This window comes from Gymnoscopelus microlampas, assembly GCF_963454915.1.
Source record: "Gymnoscopelus microlampas genome assembly, chromosome: 2".
Classification (NCBI taxonomy): domain Eukaryota; kingdom Metazoa; phylum Chordata; class Actinopteri; order Myctophiformes; family Myctophidae; genus Gymnoscopelus; species Gymnoscopelus microlampas.
Genome location: NC_139939.1, coordinates 36,543,460 through 36,562,186, shown reverse-complemented (window position 1 = coordinate 36,562,186; position 18,727 = coordinate 36,543,460). Strand labels below are relative to the sequence as shown.

Genomic DNA, 18,727 nt, shown 5'->3' with positions numbered 1-18,727 from the left:
ACGTCATATCAAATTCCAAAGAAAAATGTGTGAGTTTGATGTCAAGGTTGCTTGCTTAAACATACATGCCCCACACACCTAGATTAGGAGCTTCTTAGAATCATTGGGCTTCACTCATGATTTCAGAATGTATGCAGTCCATCAAGCAGCACTAGTTCTCTAAAGACTTCGAACAGAACTTTCTCTCACATATAGAATAATGGCATTCAACACATCTAGGTTGATCTGTGCTGGCACAAAAAAAGAAAGAAAAGAAAACCATCATACTGTCATCCCTGAGAGTGCCATTGGAAAATATATGTATATTATATTTTAAGTGTTTTTCAATGTTTTCCCCAAATTACTGTTGATACAAAAAAAAAAGATCTGGTGTAGAGACAGTTTCACTTTTGTTCCAACCGAGTGGCAATTCTCTAGTTAAAACTGCACCATTTAACATGGAGGTTAACTGGGTGTAGAAAATACAAAATAGTCATGACGGTGTAAGAAAACCGAACAGCCCATGCAAATTTATTTTGGCCACATCTTTGTAATATGTTCAATGGAAATGAGTGTAAAGAAATAATGCATTTAAATGAATGGCAGCGTTAAATTCAATCTTCCACAGTTTCACCCTCAACATGTGGAACACAACTTTGTTTGAAAGGTTCAGAGGCACCGACAGCTTGGGATGACTCTTGTTTTGTAACGGTGTTCACCCCCACTGTCAAAGACTGCCTTTCCATTTCGCCTGTCATAGACTCTAGAACTGTAGAGTCTGCAGGGTTGAGACGGTTGTCCTTGTTATCACTGCTGGCCTGGGTGACACTACAGTCATTGGCAGGATGATCGCTGTCACTGTCAATAGTGATGACAGTGGACGAGTGTTTCCCTGTTCGCTCCTTACTCTTGTGTCTTTTGCTCTTCTTCTTGTGTTTCTTCTTTTTCTTATGGTGCCTCATTGTTTTTTCAGATGAGCTTCCATCATAGACGATCTCCACACTGAGACTTCTACTCTTTTTCCTGGACTTCTCCTTGGATTTTTTACGATGTCTGCTTTTGCTCTTCTTCTCTTTCGTACATGAGGCGGTAGAAGAATCTGGCTCAGGAAGCAATTCTTTGGTGGGCTCCTCCAGGTGTCTTGTTTTGTACTTCCTCTTTCCCCCAGGCTTGTCATGGCGGGACTTCCTTTTTGCAGAAGGCGACTGGCTTCCAGAACGGGGATGTCGGGAATGCTTATCCCGAGAGGAAGATTCCTGACCCTGACTGCGGCTTCTGGAACGAGAATAAGACCGCCGGTTGGAGCTCCTGCTGTGGCACTTGGAATAGTAGGACCTCCTCTCAGTGTTGAGTGTCCCACCATTGTGATCACCATCCATCTTTCTATCCCTACTATCCCGTTTTGAGTGTGAGAGGCGGTCTCTGCTTCTGGAAGGAGAAGGCCTCCTCCCTCTGCTGCGACTCAAGTCTCTACTCTTAGACGCCCTCCTCCGGTCTCTGCTTCTTGTCCTCTGCCTTTCTCTAGATCTAGAGTAACGAGTTCCTCTGCTGTTCCTGTCTAGGCGGTCTCTGCTGTGGCGGTCTCTGCTGTGGCGGTCTCTGCTTCTCCTCTCTGATGGTCTACTGCTTCTCCTCTCTGACGGTTCATTGGATAACTTGTGTCGAATCACAGTGGGGTTACTGCATCTTCCTCTTGACCCAATTTCATTGTGCTCTTGTTCTGTACTATCTGACCGCCTGGAGCGTTGTTCCCCACACTGCGAAGCTGGAGGACTGACACTCACGAAGCGGATGTGTTGAGGAAGCATAGGCACTTCTTCAGTCGTACGGTGAGATGGCGATACCTCTTCAGAGGAGTCAGAGGAGAGTTGAACCAACTCTGGCGTTCTCTCTCTCACTGGCTTGACAAACCCCACAATGACACAGTCACTGTCATCATCATCAGAAGACAAACCTCCATTTTTAAGCCCTTTCCCCAGGGGAGATGAATAGATTGGATGGTGACTCTCCTGTTTTGTAGGAGCCCTGCACTCCTGCATTGTCTCCCCCTGCCCTCCCTCTTCCTCTGTGCTGCTGTCTGAATCCGAGTCCAGGATAGAGAGCGGCTGAGACCTGCTTGATTCCAGACACACCATGGTGGAGTACGATGGCCCAGGAGTCTCATCGTCCCAGGCTGACTCGCTCAAAGCTCCACCGCTGCTGTATATGGAGTCTCCCGGAGGGTCCAGCTCCACAGGCGAGTCTTGCTCGTCCTCTGAGATGGCAATCACTGATGAGTTGGAGCTGGTGACTTCATTGGAAGAGGGTGCGGGAAGGTCGTACGCGGCGTGCTGGTCGTAGGCCTCCATGTTGAAGGGTGACTTGGCGAAGCTAATGAACTCGTGCAAGAAGTGCTCCGTGCGGCCCTGGAGGAAGGGGCTGAGCTCGTCCTGGATAGCACCATCCTCCATGTCATGGCGAGTGATGCGTGACATGATAATGTGTTGAACGATATTCACCAGTGAGCCGTGGGCACCATACAAAACCATAAGCTCTCTCTTCAACCAGGGTATAAGTCTGTGCAGGCAGGCAGGATTCCTTTGGTAGAACTCAGCCGAGGTGTCTCTGGAGCGGCCCCCATCCCGCACACTCCTCACCCTCACCCCACGCCGGTACAACTCCCTCCTGAATGTCACCATCTCCTGCTCTCTGAGCTGGCGCACTTCCCTGCCCTCACTGGCAGCTTTTCTCCTGGCCGCCAGCCTTGCCATCATGTGCCGAAGGGTGCGCTCCTGAAGCTGCAGTGGATGAGCAACAGATAAACTCTCAAACATGACTCCGTTATCTGGAGGGGGGGATGTTCTCCTCTGGGCCTGCTGCCGACGCACACCAGTCAGTGTGGTCCGGTATCTGAAGCGTGCACCACCGCCAAAAGACCCAAAAGACCCAAAGGAGCCATTCTCTGCTGCTCGCAGGTCATATTTCTTAAAGTCTTTCTCCGACTTGATGCTATGGTAGATGGAGTTGAATGGCTGTTTGCATAGTGGACACTCTGCTTTGTTCTTGGACCACTCGTGGATGCAGCGGAAGCAGAACTTGTGCAGACAGAGGTCCAGGTAAGACATGTTGTGGAAGACATCTAGACAGATGGGGCACTTGGAGTCTGGCGAAGGTTCTGAGGACAATGACTCAGACGTTTTGCTCCGGGCACTCTTCCGAGACCGCCGCACGGAAAGCCTGGTCGTTGCCATTATCTGAAATGACAAAGAAAAAAAGATGGATTAGGTTTAAACAAAACAAAAATCACTGGGCAGTTTGAAAAAGAAAGATCATAAAAACCATATCTTCCTTATATTAAAAATCACACCCTGTGTGAAGGTAGCGGCGCCTTTGATACATTTTGTCATCGATATGTGTTTATAATGTGTTTATAGCCACGTGTCACGTGAAGCTTGACCAATCACTTTGTTGACGTACGCACCTGACCAATCAGAACGTTGACGTACGCACACGGACAAAGTCAGGTATAGAGCGGCTAGCGCCGCTAAAAATCACACCCTGTGTGAAGAGAGTGGTGCCTTTGATGAGCCCCGTATTGATCCCCATATTGATGTTGTCATCAATGTTTGTTTATTGGACAGACATACATACATACGGACAAAGTCATGTATAGGAGTGGTTGGCACCACTCAAAAATGGCTTAAGGGAGGACTGCCTGGCTGGCGGGTGGGCGGACCTCTGACCTCCGAGTTCCCAATGCAGCTATGCCCAAATATAGTGTGTGTTGTCTAACCTCAATGTGTCATCATGGCATCAAGTCCAAACAAATCAGTCAGCTCCATAAATAACCAATATGCCCATATACATATATATATCTATATATACAATTTGAATCCTGCGCCATGTCGGTTGTCAGTATGTACGTTGTAACGTTGTATGTAGCCAGTGTGACGTAATCTGACATCACGCCAGTGTGACGTAATCTGACATCACGATGAATCACAAAGTGGGTTTGGGTCCTTGCAGAGGTGATGCACGTCACCTCTTTAGGTGCCTGTAAGGTGGCACTGCAAAGTGAACGACGCGTCACGCTAGACGTTCGGGCCGCATAGCGGCCCGAATACATATACATATCGGTTATATGGAGCTGATATTATATATAGATGACATCAGGAATCTCCATATAGGCTTAAAAGGGACAAGGACTGACAGATACAAAGGTCTCCATATGGACATGCACATATGTGCATATAGTGATGACATCAGGGATCTCCATAAGAGCGTAATCAATGGTTGATCGGCAGTAAGACGTAGGTGTGAGGTCCACATAGTGGCCCGAACCTCTAGTCTTTCATATTCTCTAATATTCCAAAAAATCGAACACATAGGCCTATAATGTAGTTATATTTTACATTAATTCATAACCTTGTCTTTTTCTCTCTTTGTAATTTCCATATAAAATTAGTCCCACACCTGTCTGTTATTTCCAATAGTATGCCAATGGTCATAGTAGATAATGATGGTATCAAAGAAATCTTTCCACAGCCTGGGAATCCAATGTCACCATCAATATTCAAGACTTTTATTTTAACAAACTTTTAAATGCTGATATTTGCATCTGAAAGTGGGATGACTTACTGAACAGTACTACTGCATATTATTATTTGATATTAGAAGTATTTCACAAGAAAATCCCCAAAGCATATATATATATATATGTATTTATTTATATTTATATGTATTAAGTGTATGGATTTCTAATCGGTTTACCATGCATATACAGTATTGCAAATGTTATGTGCATAACATGATACTACTAACATACTATATCTTACTTTAGTGAAATAGCACTGTCTGGAACAATCTCTATGGGGTTTAATTCTATGTTTAGTAACTAACGTTAGGAACGTTTTTCATGAAATCAAGCCAATCGTCAGCAGCATAAAATACCAAGATAACGTTAATGTTCCAAAGCGTGGAAGAAAAACGTCAATAAGAGTCATAAAAAGTTTTGCTACATACGATATGTGATTGTGAGTAAGATGGTAGTTAGTCCCCCTCCCTGATTTTTCTCTTCTCTTGTACATAGTGTTCACTCTTCATACTGTACCAGTAACCTGTAAGCTCATCAAGTATGATGTTCTGTAGTGTGTATATCTGTCTGTCTGTCTCTTATGTCATCATGATTTGAGTGTGTGGGGATCTCATTTTAAACAAGCTAGTGCTTTATGAGTCTTCCAGTTTAGTAGACCCTGTGTTGTGAATTTGTACTTCCATGTACTGTTGTTCTCATGTCTTACTAAATAAAGTACATCAATCAATCAGTTATTGTTTACCACATAGGTAGCCCGAGCCATAAAGCTAGCTAAGCTAGCCAGCAGCTAGTCTGAGCCAGAGAGGTATAGGCAGATATTTGCCGTTTTAAATATTCTTCATTACATTTATCACTGAACGAAACTCAACGTTACTTTAAACGCCATTATTTGTTTGTTTGAAATAGTTTAAACGGAGCCCTTCCTCTTGGACAGTATCGATATTTTTCCTTTAGCCAATGTAGCTAATAGTTCGATCGCAGGGATTCCATGTGTTCTTTCGTTTACCTCTCCCATAGCTACTAGCGAACAGTGGATCCATCGTCAAGGCCTTTATTTAACACAGAGTTCATCAATTCAAACTAGATTTAGTCTCTAGTAGTTACATTAACCAGGAGTTTAGATCCGGAGGCCTCTGTCTATGGTTGACGTTAGCTAACAGGTTCAGGGTATAAAGTTCGACAACCTTACCTCTGAATTCCTTAAACACCTCTGCGAATGGCAGCTTTTAAATCCTTCCTTTCCTGAGATATCTTCATCATTTTTTACACGAACATCGTTTTCTGGGAACCAACTTTTATGATCCTTGTGTATAGTAGTTGTGTAACTTAACTTGTTGTGTGATATTTGTTTGGGACAGAGGGCGTCCAGCGTTTGTTGTACTCAACAATACCACAGGGGGCGCTGTGACTGAACTGTACACTTCTGTGGCAGCGTTGCCAGGAATTGCGAGAGAAACAAGCAACCAACTTAGACCATAGACCTGTAAACATAATACATTGGCTATTTTCAAAAATAATCTTGAAGACAAATGAAAAAAAAATGAATATTTTTAAAACATTTTAACAACACAAATCTTGTATGGGGGTCCCTGGCATAAATATTTTCAGATGGAGGTCCGCAGACAAATACATATTAATTTGGGGGTCCTTGACTTGGAAATGTTTGAGAACCACTGGTTTAAACAACATTAGGAAACAAGCCCAAATAAGCAGTTACACTTTAGAAACAAGCCCACAAAACCGCAACCATCATTTTTTAAAAGCAACTTTACAGAAAAACAAGCCCAAAGTCGCTTATAATAAGTGGACATGGCAACGCTGTTCTGTGGTCTTCTTCTTTTCTTTCTTCTTAGGCAATAATTGTTGCATTACCGCCACCTTCTGTTTGGCTCTGTGCAGTTTAAATCATTTTGATTGATTGATTGAATACTTTATTAATATAACAGTTTGGAAATAGTACAGTGGAGTGGTACGATTATACAATCTAAAAGGATGCTAAAAGGATATCACGATGTTTCCATTGTGGCCCTGTGTATTTAGTTCATCGAGACATTTAAAGACATACAATAATATACAATACACATCAACACTAGTAACAATACTTATATGCACATTATCTCATAAATCACTTTCTATTCCCACATGCTAAGTCGTGTCTGGCAGTGACACAACTTAAATGACATTGACATTCCCATGAGTAAAATAAACACTATTTCATTTCTGGGGCTCCAGAGCTTTTATTAATCAAAAGATTATAGGCTTTGATGTCCTCTGCAGTTTTTTAAAATACCTCTTCAACTCTCACTTTTCTCAGAATCTGCATCATTCATGCTCTCCCTTTACCTTTGGTACTACTACAGTTAATAGCATGTTACACAGTCTCTTCTTATTCACTATCATTAAAAAAAAGGGAAAAAAGAAAGAATGAAAAAGGGCAACAGCTGACACAGTGCATTTTGTACATATTTTAATGACATATACACAGTTTTTACAAGAGAGACATTATGAAATATATATTTGATGTCATCAGTGGTGGCCATGGCTCTCGGGGAGATCTGGAACAACTTCACCCGTCTCCAAAATGGTGTCACCCTGACCACAAAGAAGAAGAATTGAATGGTTAAACATGTTCCCCTCTTTCACCTTTATTTTTCTGTTTTCATTTTTGGATGGCTGTTGATCGGTCAGTCCACCCATCCGTCCAGGTGTCCACCACTTTACTCCCAATAAAGATACCACAAAAAACGACAGGCTTGATTGCCATGACATTTGCTCATGTTCAAAAGAGGATGAAGTGAACCCAACTGAATTTGGTGACCCTGTGGCCTTTCCTCCACCATAAGGTGAAAATGTTCCACTTGCACACAGATATCTCAACATCTATTGGGAGGATTGCCATGCTACATACTTCCAGAGGACACTTTTTGGATGGAAATTTGTATTTTGTCAAATAAGTTTAATCACAGAAACACCCTTGGTCATAGATCACATCCTGTCTGATTAAAAAGAAAAGCAAGTAATCCCCTCTTCCCCTCTGCATATAGCCAGTTTGTCCAAATATATGACAGGAGCATCGTACACACACAAATAATTAAGCTAGCTAACTGTCATGTTAGTTATCTAAAATAGCCATTGCTGTGCAGCAAGTCTGTGTTGTTGTTGCTTGGGACAGATCTCTGAGAAATTGTATACAATGTTTCCTCCTCACCTTTTCACCTTGTCAGAAAGTACAGTAACTAACCTACCCAGCATCTACGGTATGTCACCAGCATGACAAGGACATATCTTAAAAGTTAAAAGTAATGTTAAGTGTTAGATGGATTATGCATACATATTACTTCCTCCATTTCACATTGTTTTGATAGTAACAAAGCTGATTGATGTATTAAATGTTGCCCAGAAGCAGGTACATTATTTCACTGCCTCTAGAGTTGTCCAAAAATTAAGAGTAAAAGCACTTTCCAACTATGTAGCCTACTGGCCATGGACAATTAACTTATGCAACTAAGGGGGAAATAGTTTTTTTTTTCTGGCAGCAGAGTAGACCGTTGGATTTTGGATGGGGTTCCGCTGTTTGCCCATTGCCCTGGCCTTCTAAATGTCTTTGCTCTGCCCTGGAAGACTGCCATTAAAATGTGCTGAGCTCAGTCATGCTCCCTGGACAATGAGCCCTATTGATTTGAATAACCTTGTGCCCTTTCATCTAGCGCCACCTGTAGCCCTAAATTTGCACTTGGATGTAATGGGTGGATTTCAAATGGAACTCGCAAAACATAAAGTAAAATCTAATCAATTATGCAGCACTATCCTGATTTTAGGACATATTTTCAAAAATGGTGTACTTACAGGGAAAAGTTTGGGTTTGAGATCCACAATACCGTAGGGCCTTTTCTGTAAGAGACAACAGTTATTGTTAGTTGCAACATACAAAACATAATAAACTAGACGCGTCGCAATTCCGGGGAAATTGCAGAGTGTGGTTGCGCCGACGCCGGTCGCGGGTCGCGGCCGCCGGGACTCGAGGAATACGCCGGGAGGAATAACGTCGGAGGCTGCGCCAATTACATTGTGTCGTCACTCCTGAGATCGCTTGCGTTTCATTTTGAGAGGATCGATCCCCCCAAAATGAGGTTTTTGCATCAAACGGTTACATTTTGAGCATTCGTGGCGCCCCCTATGGATCAAAGTAGAAATGCTTTTGGGGATTGGTTTAGTATACCACCCTCGACATGTGATTCAAATTTGGGATTGACCGGACGTTTCGTTCGTGATTTATGGCATTTTTGGTCAAACGGGCCCCTCCCGCTAACTTTGGAAGCCATTTACGGACGAACGGTAAGGACAATCAAAATGCCGTTTGGATATCTTTACCGCATGGGTCCATAGATCATGTGTACCGATTTGTGTGAGATTAGGACAAAATTTGAAGGAAAAGGAGCAAAAAGTGTGTTTTGAAGGAAATTCAAAATGGCGGAAAATCTATCCTGACGCAAATGGGCGTGGCCTATATGGGGAGATGCGTCGGGACCCAAGGAATCCAGGTGAAAATAAATTTTGATTTTACGAGCTACGGTTCAAGAGTTATAGGCCAAAAGGTAAAGTGGGCTGTTATAGCGCCACCATGTGGCCTATTGGTGTAATTATTTTTCTAATAATTTTGGACTAAATTATGAACCTCCCTTCCAAATGTGGTAACTGTAGCTCTTACGGTTTCTGAGAAAAAAATACTTGAATGGGAGTTTTTGCAATTCCCATTAAAGTGGATGGGGAAATTTAATGCACTAATAAATCAATATCAAAAAATCTATCCTGACGCAAATGGACGTGATCTATATGGGGAGATGCGTCGTGACCCAAGGAATCCAGGTGAAAAGAAATTTTGATTTTAGGACCTACGGTTCAAGAGTTATAGGCCAAAAGGTAAAGTGGGCTGTTATAGCGCCACCATGAGGCCGAATGGTTTAATTATTTTTTCAATAATTTCGGATAATATTATGAACCTTCCCTCCGAATTTGGTAGCTCTAGCTCTTACGGTTTTTGAGAAAAAAATACTTGAATGTGAATTTTTTCACTTTTACATTAAAGTGGATGGGGAAATTTAATGCACTAATAAATCAATATCAACTAGACGCGTCGCAATTCCGGGGAAATTGCAGAGTGTGGTTGCGCCGACGCCGGTCGCGGGTCGCGGCCGCCGGGACTCGAGGAATAGGCCGGGAGGAATAATGTCGGAGGCTGCGCCAATTACATTGTCACGTCTCTCATGAGATCGCTTGCGTTTCATTTTGAAAGGATCGATCCACCCCGAAATAATGTTTTTGCATCAAACGGTTACATTTTGCGCATTTGTGGCGCCCCCTATGGGTCAAAGTGGAAATGCTTTTGGGGATTGGTTGAGTAAACCACCCTCGACATGTGATTTGAATTTGGGATTGACCGGACGTTTCGTTCGTGATTTCTGGCATTTTTGGTAAAACGGGCCCCTCCCGCTAACTTTGGAAGCCATTTACGGACGAACGGTAAGGACTATGAAAATGCCGTTTGGATATGTTTACCGCATAGGCTCAGAGATCATGTGTACCGATTTGTGTGAGATTTGGAAAAAAATTGTAGGAAAAGGAGCAAAAAGTGTGTTTTGAAGAAAATTCAAAATGGCGGAAAATCTATCCTGACGCAAATGGGCGTGGCCTATATGGGGAGATTTGATTTTACGACCTACGGTTCAAGAGTTATAGGCCAAAAGGTAAAGTGGGCTGTTATAGCGCCACCATGTGGCCGATTGGTGTAATTATTTTTCTAATAATTTTGGACTAAATTATGAACCTCCCTTCCAAATGTGGTAACTCTAGCTCTTACGGTTTCTGAGAAAAAAATACTTGAATGGGAGTTTTTGCAATTCCCATTAAAGTGGATGGGGAAATTTAATGCACTAATAAATCAATATCAAAAAATCTATCCTGACGCAAATGGACGTGACCTATATGGGGAGATGCGTCGTGACCCAAGGAATCCAGGTGAAAAGAAATTTTGATTTTAGGACCTACGGTTCAAGAGTTATAGGCCAAAAGGTAAAGTGGGCTGTTATAGCGCCACCATGAGGCCGAATGGTTTAATTATTTTTTCAATAATTTCGGATAATATTATGAACCTTCCCTCCGAATTTGGTAGCTCTAGCTCTTACGGTTTTTGAGAAAAAAATACTTGAATGTGAATTTTTTCACTTTTACATTAAAGTGGATGGGGAAATTTAATGCACTAATAAATCAATATCAACTAGACGCGTCGCAATTCCGGGGAAATTGCAGAGTGTGGTTGCGCCGACGCCGGTCGCGGGTCGCGGCCGCCGGGACTCGAGGAATAGGCCGGGAGGAATAATGTCGGAGGCTGCGCCAATTACATTGTCACGTCTCTCATGAGATCGCTTGCGTTTCATTTTGAAAGGATCGATCCACCCCGAAATAATGTTTTTGCATCAAACGGTTACATTTTGCGCATTTGTGGCGCCCCCTATGGGTCAAAGTGGAAATGCTTTTGGGGATTGGTTGAGTAAACCACCCTCGACATGTGATTTGAATTTGGGATTGACCGGACGTTTCGTTCGTGATTTCTGGCATTTTTGGTAAAACGGGCCCCTCCCGCTAACTTTGGAAGCCATTTACGGACGAACGGTAAGGACTATGAAAATGCCGTTTGGATATGTTTACCGCATAGGCTCAGAGATCATGTGTACCGATTTGTGTGAGATTTGGAAAAAAATTGTAGGAAAAGGAGCAAAAAGTGTGTTTTGAAGAAAATTCAAAATGGCGGAAAATCTATCCTGACGCAAATGGGCGTGGCCTATATGGGGAGATTTGATTTTACGACCTACGGTTCAAGAGTTATAGGCCAAAAGGTAAAGTGGGCTGTTATAGCGCCACCATGTGGCCGATTGGTGTAATTATTTTTCTAATAATTTTGGACTAAATTATGAACCTCCCTTCCAAATGTGGTAACTCTAGCTCTTACGGTTTCTGAGAAAAAAATACTTGAATGGGAGTTTTTGCAATTCCCATTAAAGTGGATGGGGAAATTTAATGCACTAATAAATCAATATCAAAAAATCTATCCTGACGCAAATGGACGTGACCTATATGGGGAGATGCGTCGTGACCCAAGGAATCCAGGTGAAAAGAAATTTTGATTTTAGGACCTACGGTTCAAGAGTTATAGGCCAAAAGGTAAAGTGGGCTGTTATAGCGCCACCATGAGGCCGAATGGTTTAATTATTTTTTCAATAATTTCGGATAATATTATGAACCTTCCCTCCGAATTTGGTAGCTCTAGCTCTTACGGTTTCTGAGAAAAAAATACTTGAATGTGAATTGTTTCACTTTTACATTAAAGTGGATGGGGAAATTTAATGCACTAATAAATCAATATCAATTAAACTATTTAACCAATCTCTTAGCCCTATACACGCGCACGATTCCCGATTTAGACGGTCATTTTGTTTTTGCATCAAACGGTTACATTTTGCGCATTTGTGGCGCCCCCTATGGGTCAAAGTGGAAATGCTTTTGGGGATTGGTTGAGTAAACCACCCTCGACATGTGATTTGAATTTGGGATTGACCGGACGTTTCGTTCGTGATTTCTGGCATTTTTGGTAAAACGGGCCCCTCCCGCTAACTTTGGAAGCCATTTACGGACGAACGGTAAGGACTATGAAAATGCCGTTTGGATATGTTTACCGCATAGGCTCAGAGATCATGTGTACCGATTTGTGTGAGATTTGGAAAAAAATTGTAGGAAAAGGAGCAAAAAGTGTGTTTTGAAGAAAATTCAAAATGGCGGAAAATCTATCCTGACGCAAATGGGCGTGGCCTATATGGGGAGATTTGATTTTACGACCTACGGTTCAAGAGTTATAGGCCAAAAGGTAAAGTGGGCTGTTATAGCGCCACCATGTGGCCGATTGGTGTAATTATTTTTCTAATAATTTTGGACTAAATTATGAACCTCCCTTCCAAATGTGGTAACTCTAGCTCTTACGGTTTCTGAGAAAAAAATACTTGAATGGGAGTTTTTGCAATTCCCATTAAAGTGGATGGGGAAATTTAATGCACTAATAAATCAATATCAAAAAATCTATCCTGACGCAAATGGACGTGACCTATATGGGGAGATGCGTCGTGACCCAAGGAATCCAGGTGAAAAGAAATTTTGATTTTAGGACCTACGGTTCAAGAGTTAGAGGCCAAAAGGTAAAGTGGGCTGTTATAGCGCCACCATGAGGCCGAATGGTTTAATTATTTTTTCAATAATTTCGGATAATATTATGAACCTTCCCTCCGAATTTGGTAGCTCTAGCTCTTACGGTTTCTGAGAAAAAAATACTTGAATGTGAATTGTTTCACTTTTACATTAAAGTGGATGGGGAAATTTAATGCACTAATAAATCAATATCAATTAAACTATTTAACCAATCTCTTAGCCCTATACACGCGCACGATTCCCGATTTAGACGGTCATTTTGATATATGGCACAACATTAGGGGATCAAAACTGTGGGAGGAGATGCGCTGTAAAGTATTGTTTATCTATAAAGAAATAAAGAAATAAAGAAATAAAGTGTATAGAGTACTATAGTCTGGTTGCCCTGTTGGGCAACCACACTAATAATACAAAATAATACTAATCTGAGCTCATAAGAATCTCTCCAACATCCTGTTCTGCAACACACTACATTTACTGACAGTATGCACCAGAGTATTGTTCAAGTCGCTCCGGTCCGAGTCAAGTCGAGTCCCAAGTCGTTTGGTCCCAAGTCCAAGTCGAGTCCCAAGTCATGTGGTCCCAAGTCCAAGTCGAGTCCCAAGTCAATCCAACCCTCAGGTCCGAGTCCCAAGTCGAGTCCCAAGTCTTTGGTCCCAAGTCCAAGTCGAGTCCCAAGTCAATCCAACCCTCCGGTCCGAGTCCAAGTCGAGTCCCAAGTCATTTGGTCCCAAGTCCAAGTCGAGTCCCAAGTCTTTCTGTTGTGGGCAAGTCAAGCCGAGTCACAAGTCGAGTCACAAGGTTGTGTCAAGTCCCTCACTACTATTGTTCCCCAGCCCACCCACAAAGCACTCAGGAGGAGAGAAACCGTATCTTAAAGTCAATAATTAAACCAGCATAAAGCTGTTCATTTATCCATTACAACATTACATGTCTGATCATTTAGTTAGAACTAGGGAAAGGCTAAATTACACTAAAGTAGTGTTTCTCAACCTGTTTGGTGCCAAGGCACACCTGGCATAGCCAAAAGATCCCAGGGCACACCTAGATATACTGTGTGTGTGTGTGTGTGTGTGTGTGTGTGTGTGTGTGTGTGTGTGTGTGTGTGTGTGTGTGTGTGTGTGTATATATATATATATATATATATGTATATATATATATACACATATACTGTACATATGCACGCACACAGAGAGAGAGAGAGATTATTGGGCAGGTATAAAGAAACCTGAACCATTACAAATATATAAACTGGGGTCAGTGCAATGAATGGATGAGTCTGAAAACCTTCCCAAAGTAAAACTTCTTTGGTAAGTATATTTGGTACCCAATATACTTCTAATATCTGATAATAATATCTAATAATCTGATCCTGATAGCATTATTGCGGACGCATGCACTGTTGCCCACTGCAGACGAACACCAAAACCCTCGCCCCAAAACAGTCACCCCGGGGGAAATCCGGTGATATTCACCTGGTATTCCTAAACGTAACCTCTTTAAACTATGCCTAAACCTAACCTTATTCCTAAACGTAACCTCAGTAAAACTAATAACATGGCTAACCGTAAACTTATTTCTAACCTTATCCTCAGTAAAACAAATACAGGAATACAAGAACCGCTGGTCCGCGAAAAGAAATGGGGGCGATGGTGTTTTGGGGCGAGTTTTCCGGTTATGTATCTACGGCACCATGGCTTGAAGATGCGAGTGGAAATAAATTACAGAAAATAGGAAAATAAATTATAATAAATTATGAATACATTCATGACTGATACCAAATGAAAATATAAACTTTACAGATCATATAAACATTACAATTATAAGAATTCAAGTAAAATTCAGAAAGTTCTGGCCGAATGAAATCTCAACTGCGCTGTTTATTATGCGCGATTGCGCGTGGAAATATATTCCAGAAAATAAGAAAATAAATTATAATAAATTATAATAAATCCATGACTGATACCAAATGAAAAAATAAGCTTTACAGATCATATAAACATTAAAATGATAAGAATTCAAGTAAAATTGAGAAAGATCTGGCCGAATGAAATCTCAACTGCTCTGTTTATTATGCGGGGGGAACTCCGATGACAAAACAAGTCACGAGTCATCTTGTCTCAAGTCGAGTCGAGTCGGGAGTCATTGGCTAGCAAGTCGAGTCGAGTCTCAAGTCTCTTGGTCTTTTACCTTCCAAGTCCGAGTCAAGTCACAAGTTTTACAATCAAAGTCCAAGTCGAGTCGCAAGTTTTACATACAAAGTCCGAGTCGAGTCGCAAGTCGTCAAATATGACTTGCGAGTCAGACTCGAGTCAGTCACTATGACTCGAGTCCAATACTCTGGTATGCACCATATCCATAGATACTTTTTCTCATGTTTGAATAAAAATCTCAAGTTTTTCAGAAATCTTAGGTTAGGATTTAGAAGGCGTTTTTAGAATCAGTCTAAATGGGAGCTTGATGATATATCAATATCTTATGGATCTTATTGAGACATGAGACTTGATATCATCTGGTATATTGATTAGCGTAATATCATGCTGTAGCTAAAATGTTGTGTTTTCCTGTACTTATTTTCTGAATGTCAACCGTTTATGTTCACTTACAGCAACATGGTATTTCACGTAGTAGTGAACAACCCATGCAGGTATCAAAAGACGTGTCAATGCGAACACTCCACCAGTGTATGCCTTGTAGGTCTGAAAAGAGAAACCAAACATGTTATCAGTAGACAAATCAGACAAATAAGAGAGTAACGTAACATTTATGCGGAAGCAATTTCATATCATATCCATATCGATATCATATTCAACAATTAAGTTGAATATTTCAGGCAAACTCTTAAATGTTCATGATATGTCAACATATTATTTTGATTCTTGTACACATTAGTTGTCAAATAATGTCAATTTAATTTCTCTCTTTTATATAGTCCACATGCCTTTGTGGTATTTGTGACTGTATATTTGCATACACAGCGAAATTAGGAATCATTTAACCCATCCTAAGTAACAGGAGCAGTGGGCGTAATAGGGGTAATGCCTCGGTGAGTAACTGAGGCCTGGAACTGAACCTGGGACCTCTGGCTTCCAAGGTGGGCTCTCTAACCATACAGCTACCTAATAGCCATAACTTAAACTGAAAATGTACCCTGCCCTGCCCCTGATGTTAACATGGGTAATATACCATTTAAGCCAAATAGAGAAAATAGCCAATACAAGCTCAAACACAACACAACCCAATACGTTGTGAGCTTACCGTGTAGATTTTCTATGTTGTTCACCAAATGTTTGCCAAATGTTTATTCATTATTGCCAAATGTTAACCTATGACATGCTCAGAATAGAGAGGATAGGGTTCATGTGGTTAAACAAACTCATGTATGGTATGGTCATGTTAAAACAACCTATAAGACATGTTAAGTATGGTCATGTTAAACAACCCAAGAGACATTGGCAGTAGTGGCAGGAAAATAGCCTCTTCCTGAACGACCAAGGAGATTAGCACGGACCTCTGTAAGCAGAGGCAGATGTCTTACATGCCCCTCAGAGACTGTGGCAAAAACGGCAATGGCAAATCTTTCTACTCTGCTACAAACACTGTCCCTGCAGGACACATATGGCAGCAGGAGTACGGCAAAAAGAATTATGAAGGACATACAGCATCCCAGTTAACAGACTGTTTGTGATCATGCGAAATGGATGGTGTCTCACAGCTCACAAAGAGTATTTTTTTCCTGCAACTGAATGAGTGTGTGTGTAACAGTCAGAATAAGCTTAAGCTGAAGTGCAACGCCTAATATCTGCCCTGGTCAAGGAGGGTTTCCCTCTTGCCCTAGCGGTAGAGGTTTGGCTTCCCACACAGGAGACCCGGGTTGAATCTCGGTTGTCACATTGGTGCCGTGGCCTGCCAGGATCGAAATGAGTTATCTATTCCCGGTGTGGGGAAGCCAAAGGTGGGTGAATGTACTATAGCAGAGTAGCTCAGCCTGAAGACCAAAAGATTATGATGATCTCCCCTGGCCAAGGGGGATTCCCTATTGCCTTAGCAGTAGATGTTAGGTTTCCCAATTCCCACATCATGGGAGAACAGGTTAATTCTCAGGGGTTACAAATGGTAAAAAAAACAAAAACAACTGTAAGAACTAATAATCCTGAGCTGCTGCTAAGATGTTACTTGCACAATGTACATAAACACGTGGAATAGACAACTGATTTTGATATATACTGTATATGTGTGCCTTCTGGTTCCTTCGCATTTGACACTGCTGCTTAAGATATTATACCTGCCTTAAGAGGTCTATCCTACCTGTTCGTTACCTTTATTTCTATCTTACACATTTTAATTTTATTTTTTTACTTCATTACTTGCAGTATTATTACTGATCATAATTATTATCTTAGCTGTATTGTTGTGTTAACACACAGTCTCTGCGGAACATGTCCCACCAACATTTCACTGCACTGTACCTAAGTGAGAGTAAGTGACAAATAAATCCCTCTCAATTCTTGACATTTTACAGAATTGTCTTGTTAGTAGTATCAGTGCATGGTCACGTTAAACAACCATAAGACATACAAAATATTGTCCAACATTAAATATGAGTAGTAGTAACAGTACGTAACCGGTACAGTGGACCCCTGAGACCTCCGAGCAGCTATTTAAGCTATATAGCAGATATTTAATTTACATGAATTCCATAAATGGGAGCCAAATACCTACTAGGACTTTTAATGAAATTGAACGCCTACATTTTCTACATTGCTACAAAACCTGTGTATAGCCTTAGTCTTGATACAAGACTGTCATATGATTATGACCGATGACCGTCTTGATTCAAGGCTTAGCCTGTCATTTTGGGCATAAACCTATGGCATAAACAAGCAAGAAGTTAAAGGGTACAATTTAAGTCTGATAATGATGTACTATGCCTGTTCAAATCATGTATATATTATTATTTCTGACCATTTTCCAAAGCTTACATTTATTCTTTGAGCTGCCCATCATTGAGATCAGATGCCCACAATGTTTAGACCAGTGAGTGCTGGGGCAGGAGAATCGTAATGTTGTTTCCAAACATCACTCAGTCGCATTGCTAATAGAGTGTATTACAATGTAGCTAGACATACAGTATTATACATAGTTTATTATCATTATGTACGTATAGTCGCATATTATTATGATGTAAACTACATATACTCACATAAAGCCTCCACATAGACTTGGGTGTCAGAAAGTTAGCCCAGAACCTCTCCACGGCTCCTCCAGTCTTAACAGGGAGGACGGGCTCCCGAGCACTGAGCTCCTGGTCCTTCAGCCACTGTCTCCTCAGCTTGGTGAGCTGCTCCATGCGGAGCTTCTCGTCTGCCGTGTACCCCGTCATGATGGTATATTATTGTTGTTTATCTCTCGCTGCGTATTCTTCAACCTCAACACCTACAATGACACCATGGAGGACACACTTCCACAAATACAACCACGAAGAAGAGCTTAGCGGAAGTGTGAGTGTGACAGAGAGATGTGTTAAGAATAATAGAGCGACATCTACTGGACTGAATGGTACTCAATCACACAGACACCGTTGTGGTTCATTATTACAGTGGTTCTCAAACAAAACATCAGGTCCAACACATTAGGTCCATTTTTGGACTATTCATTTATTCACAACCACAAAAATATATAAATAGTTTTTTGCAATAAAGGATTTAGTCATAATGTGCATTCATTTAGGAATGGTTTCACCGAGTTTTCATCTTTAATACATTTATGCCAACTTGAATCCACTAGATGGAGGAATAAACCTTAACTCTATGGAATAAACCGGACGCAGAATAATGGTACATTTTCTGTAAAAATAGCTTTAAAGCAGCATCCAGAAGATTATGGCTGGAATGGCAAATTATTATCAATATCAATATAAGG

At 41.4% G+C, this 18,727-nt stretch overlaps 2 protein-coding genes across 2 annotated transcripts in view; both read right to left on the bottom strand.

The window, feature by feature from the left end:
* The window catches only part of LOC311055158 (uncharacterized protein), a 28,527-nt gene extending 22,607 nt beyond the window's left edge, over positions 1 to 5,920 (bottom strand). The window contains exons 1-2 of the mRNA XM_084071256.1: positions 5,742 to 5,920; positions 597 to 3,212 (exon numbers count right to left, since the gene is read on the bottom strand). Of these exons, the coding sequence (XP_083927382.1) occupies positions 597 to 3,209 (2,613 nt within the window). The 5' untranslated portion in view covers positions 3,210 to 3,212; positions 5,742 to 5,920. The remainder of the gene's footprint in view (positions 1 to 596; positions 3,213 to 5,741) is intronic.
* A 1,084-nt stretch (positions 5,921 to 7,004) lies between these two features.
* Positions 7,005 to 18,286, bottom strand: ndufb6 (NADH:ubiquinone oxidoreductase subunit B). Its single transcript, XM_084075307.1, has 4 exons — positions 18,009 to 18,286; positions 15,412 to 15,504; positions 8,399 to 8,443; positions 7,005 to 7,144 (listed from the first exon to the last, which is right to left on the bottom strand). The coding sequence occupies exons 1-4, from the start codon at positions 18,186 to 18,188 to the stop codon at positions 7,079 to 7,081; spliced, it is 384 nt and encodes a 127-aa protein (XP_083931433.1). The 5' UTR covers positions 18,189 to 18,286; the 3' UTR covers positions 7,005 to 7,078.
* Positions 18,287 to 18,727: the final 441 nt, after the last annotated feature.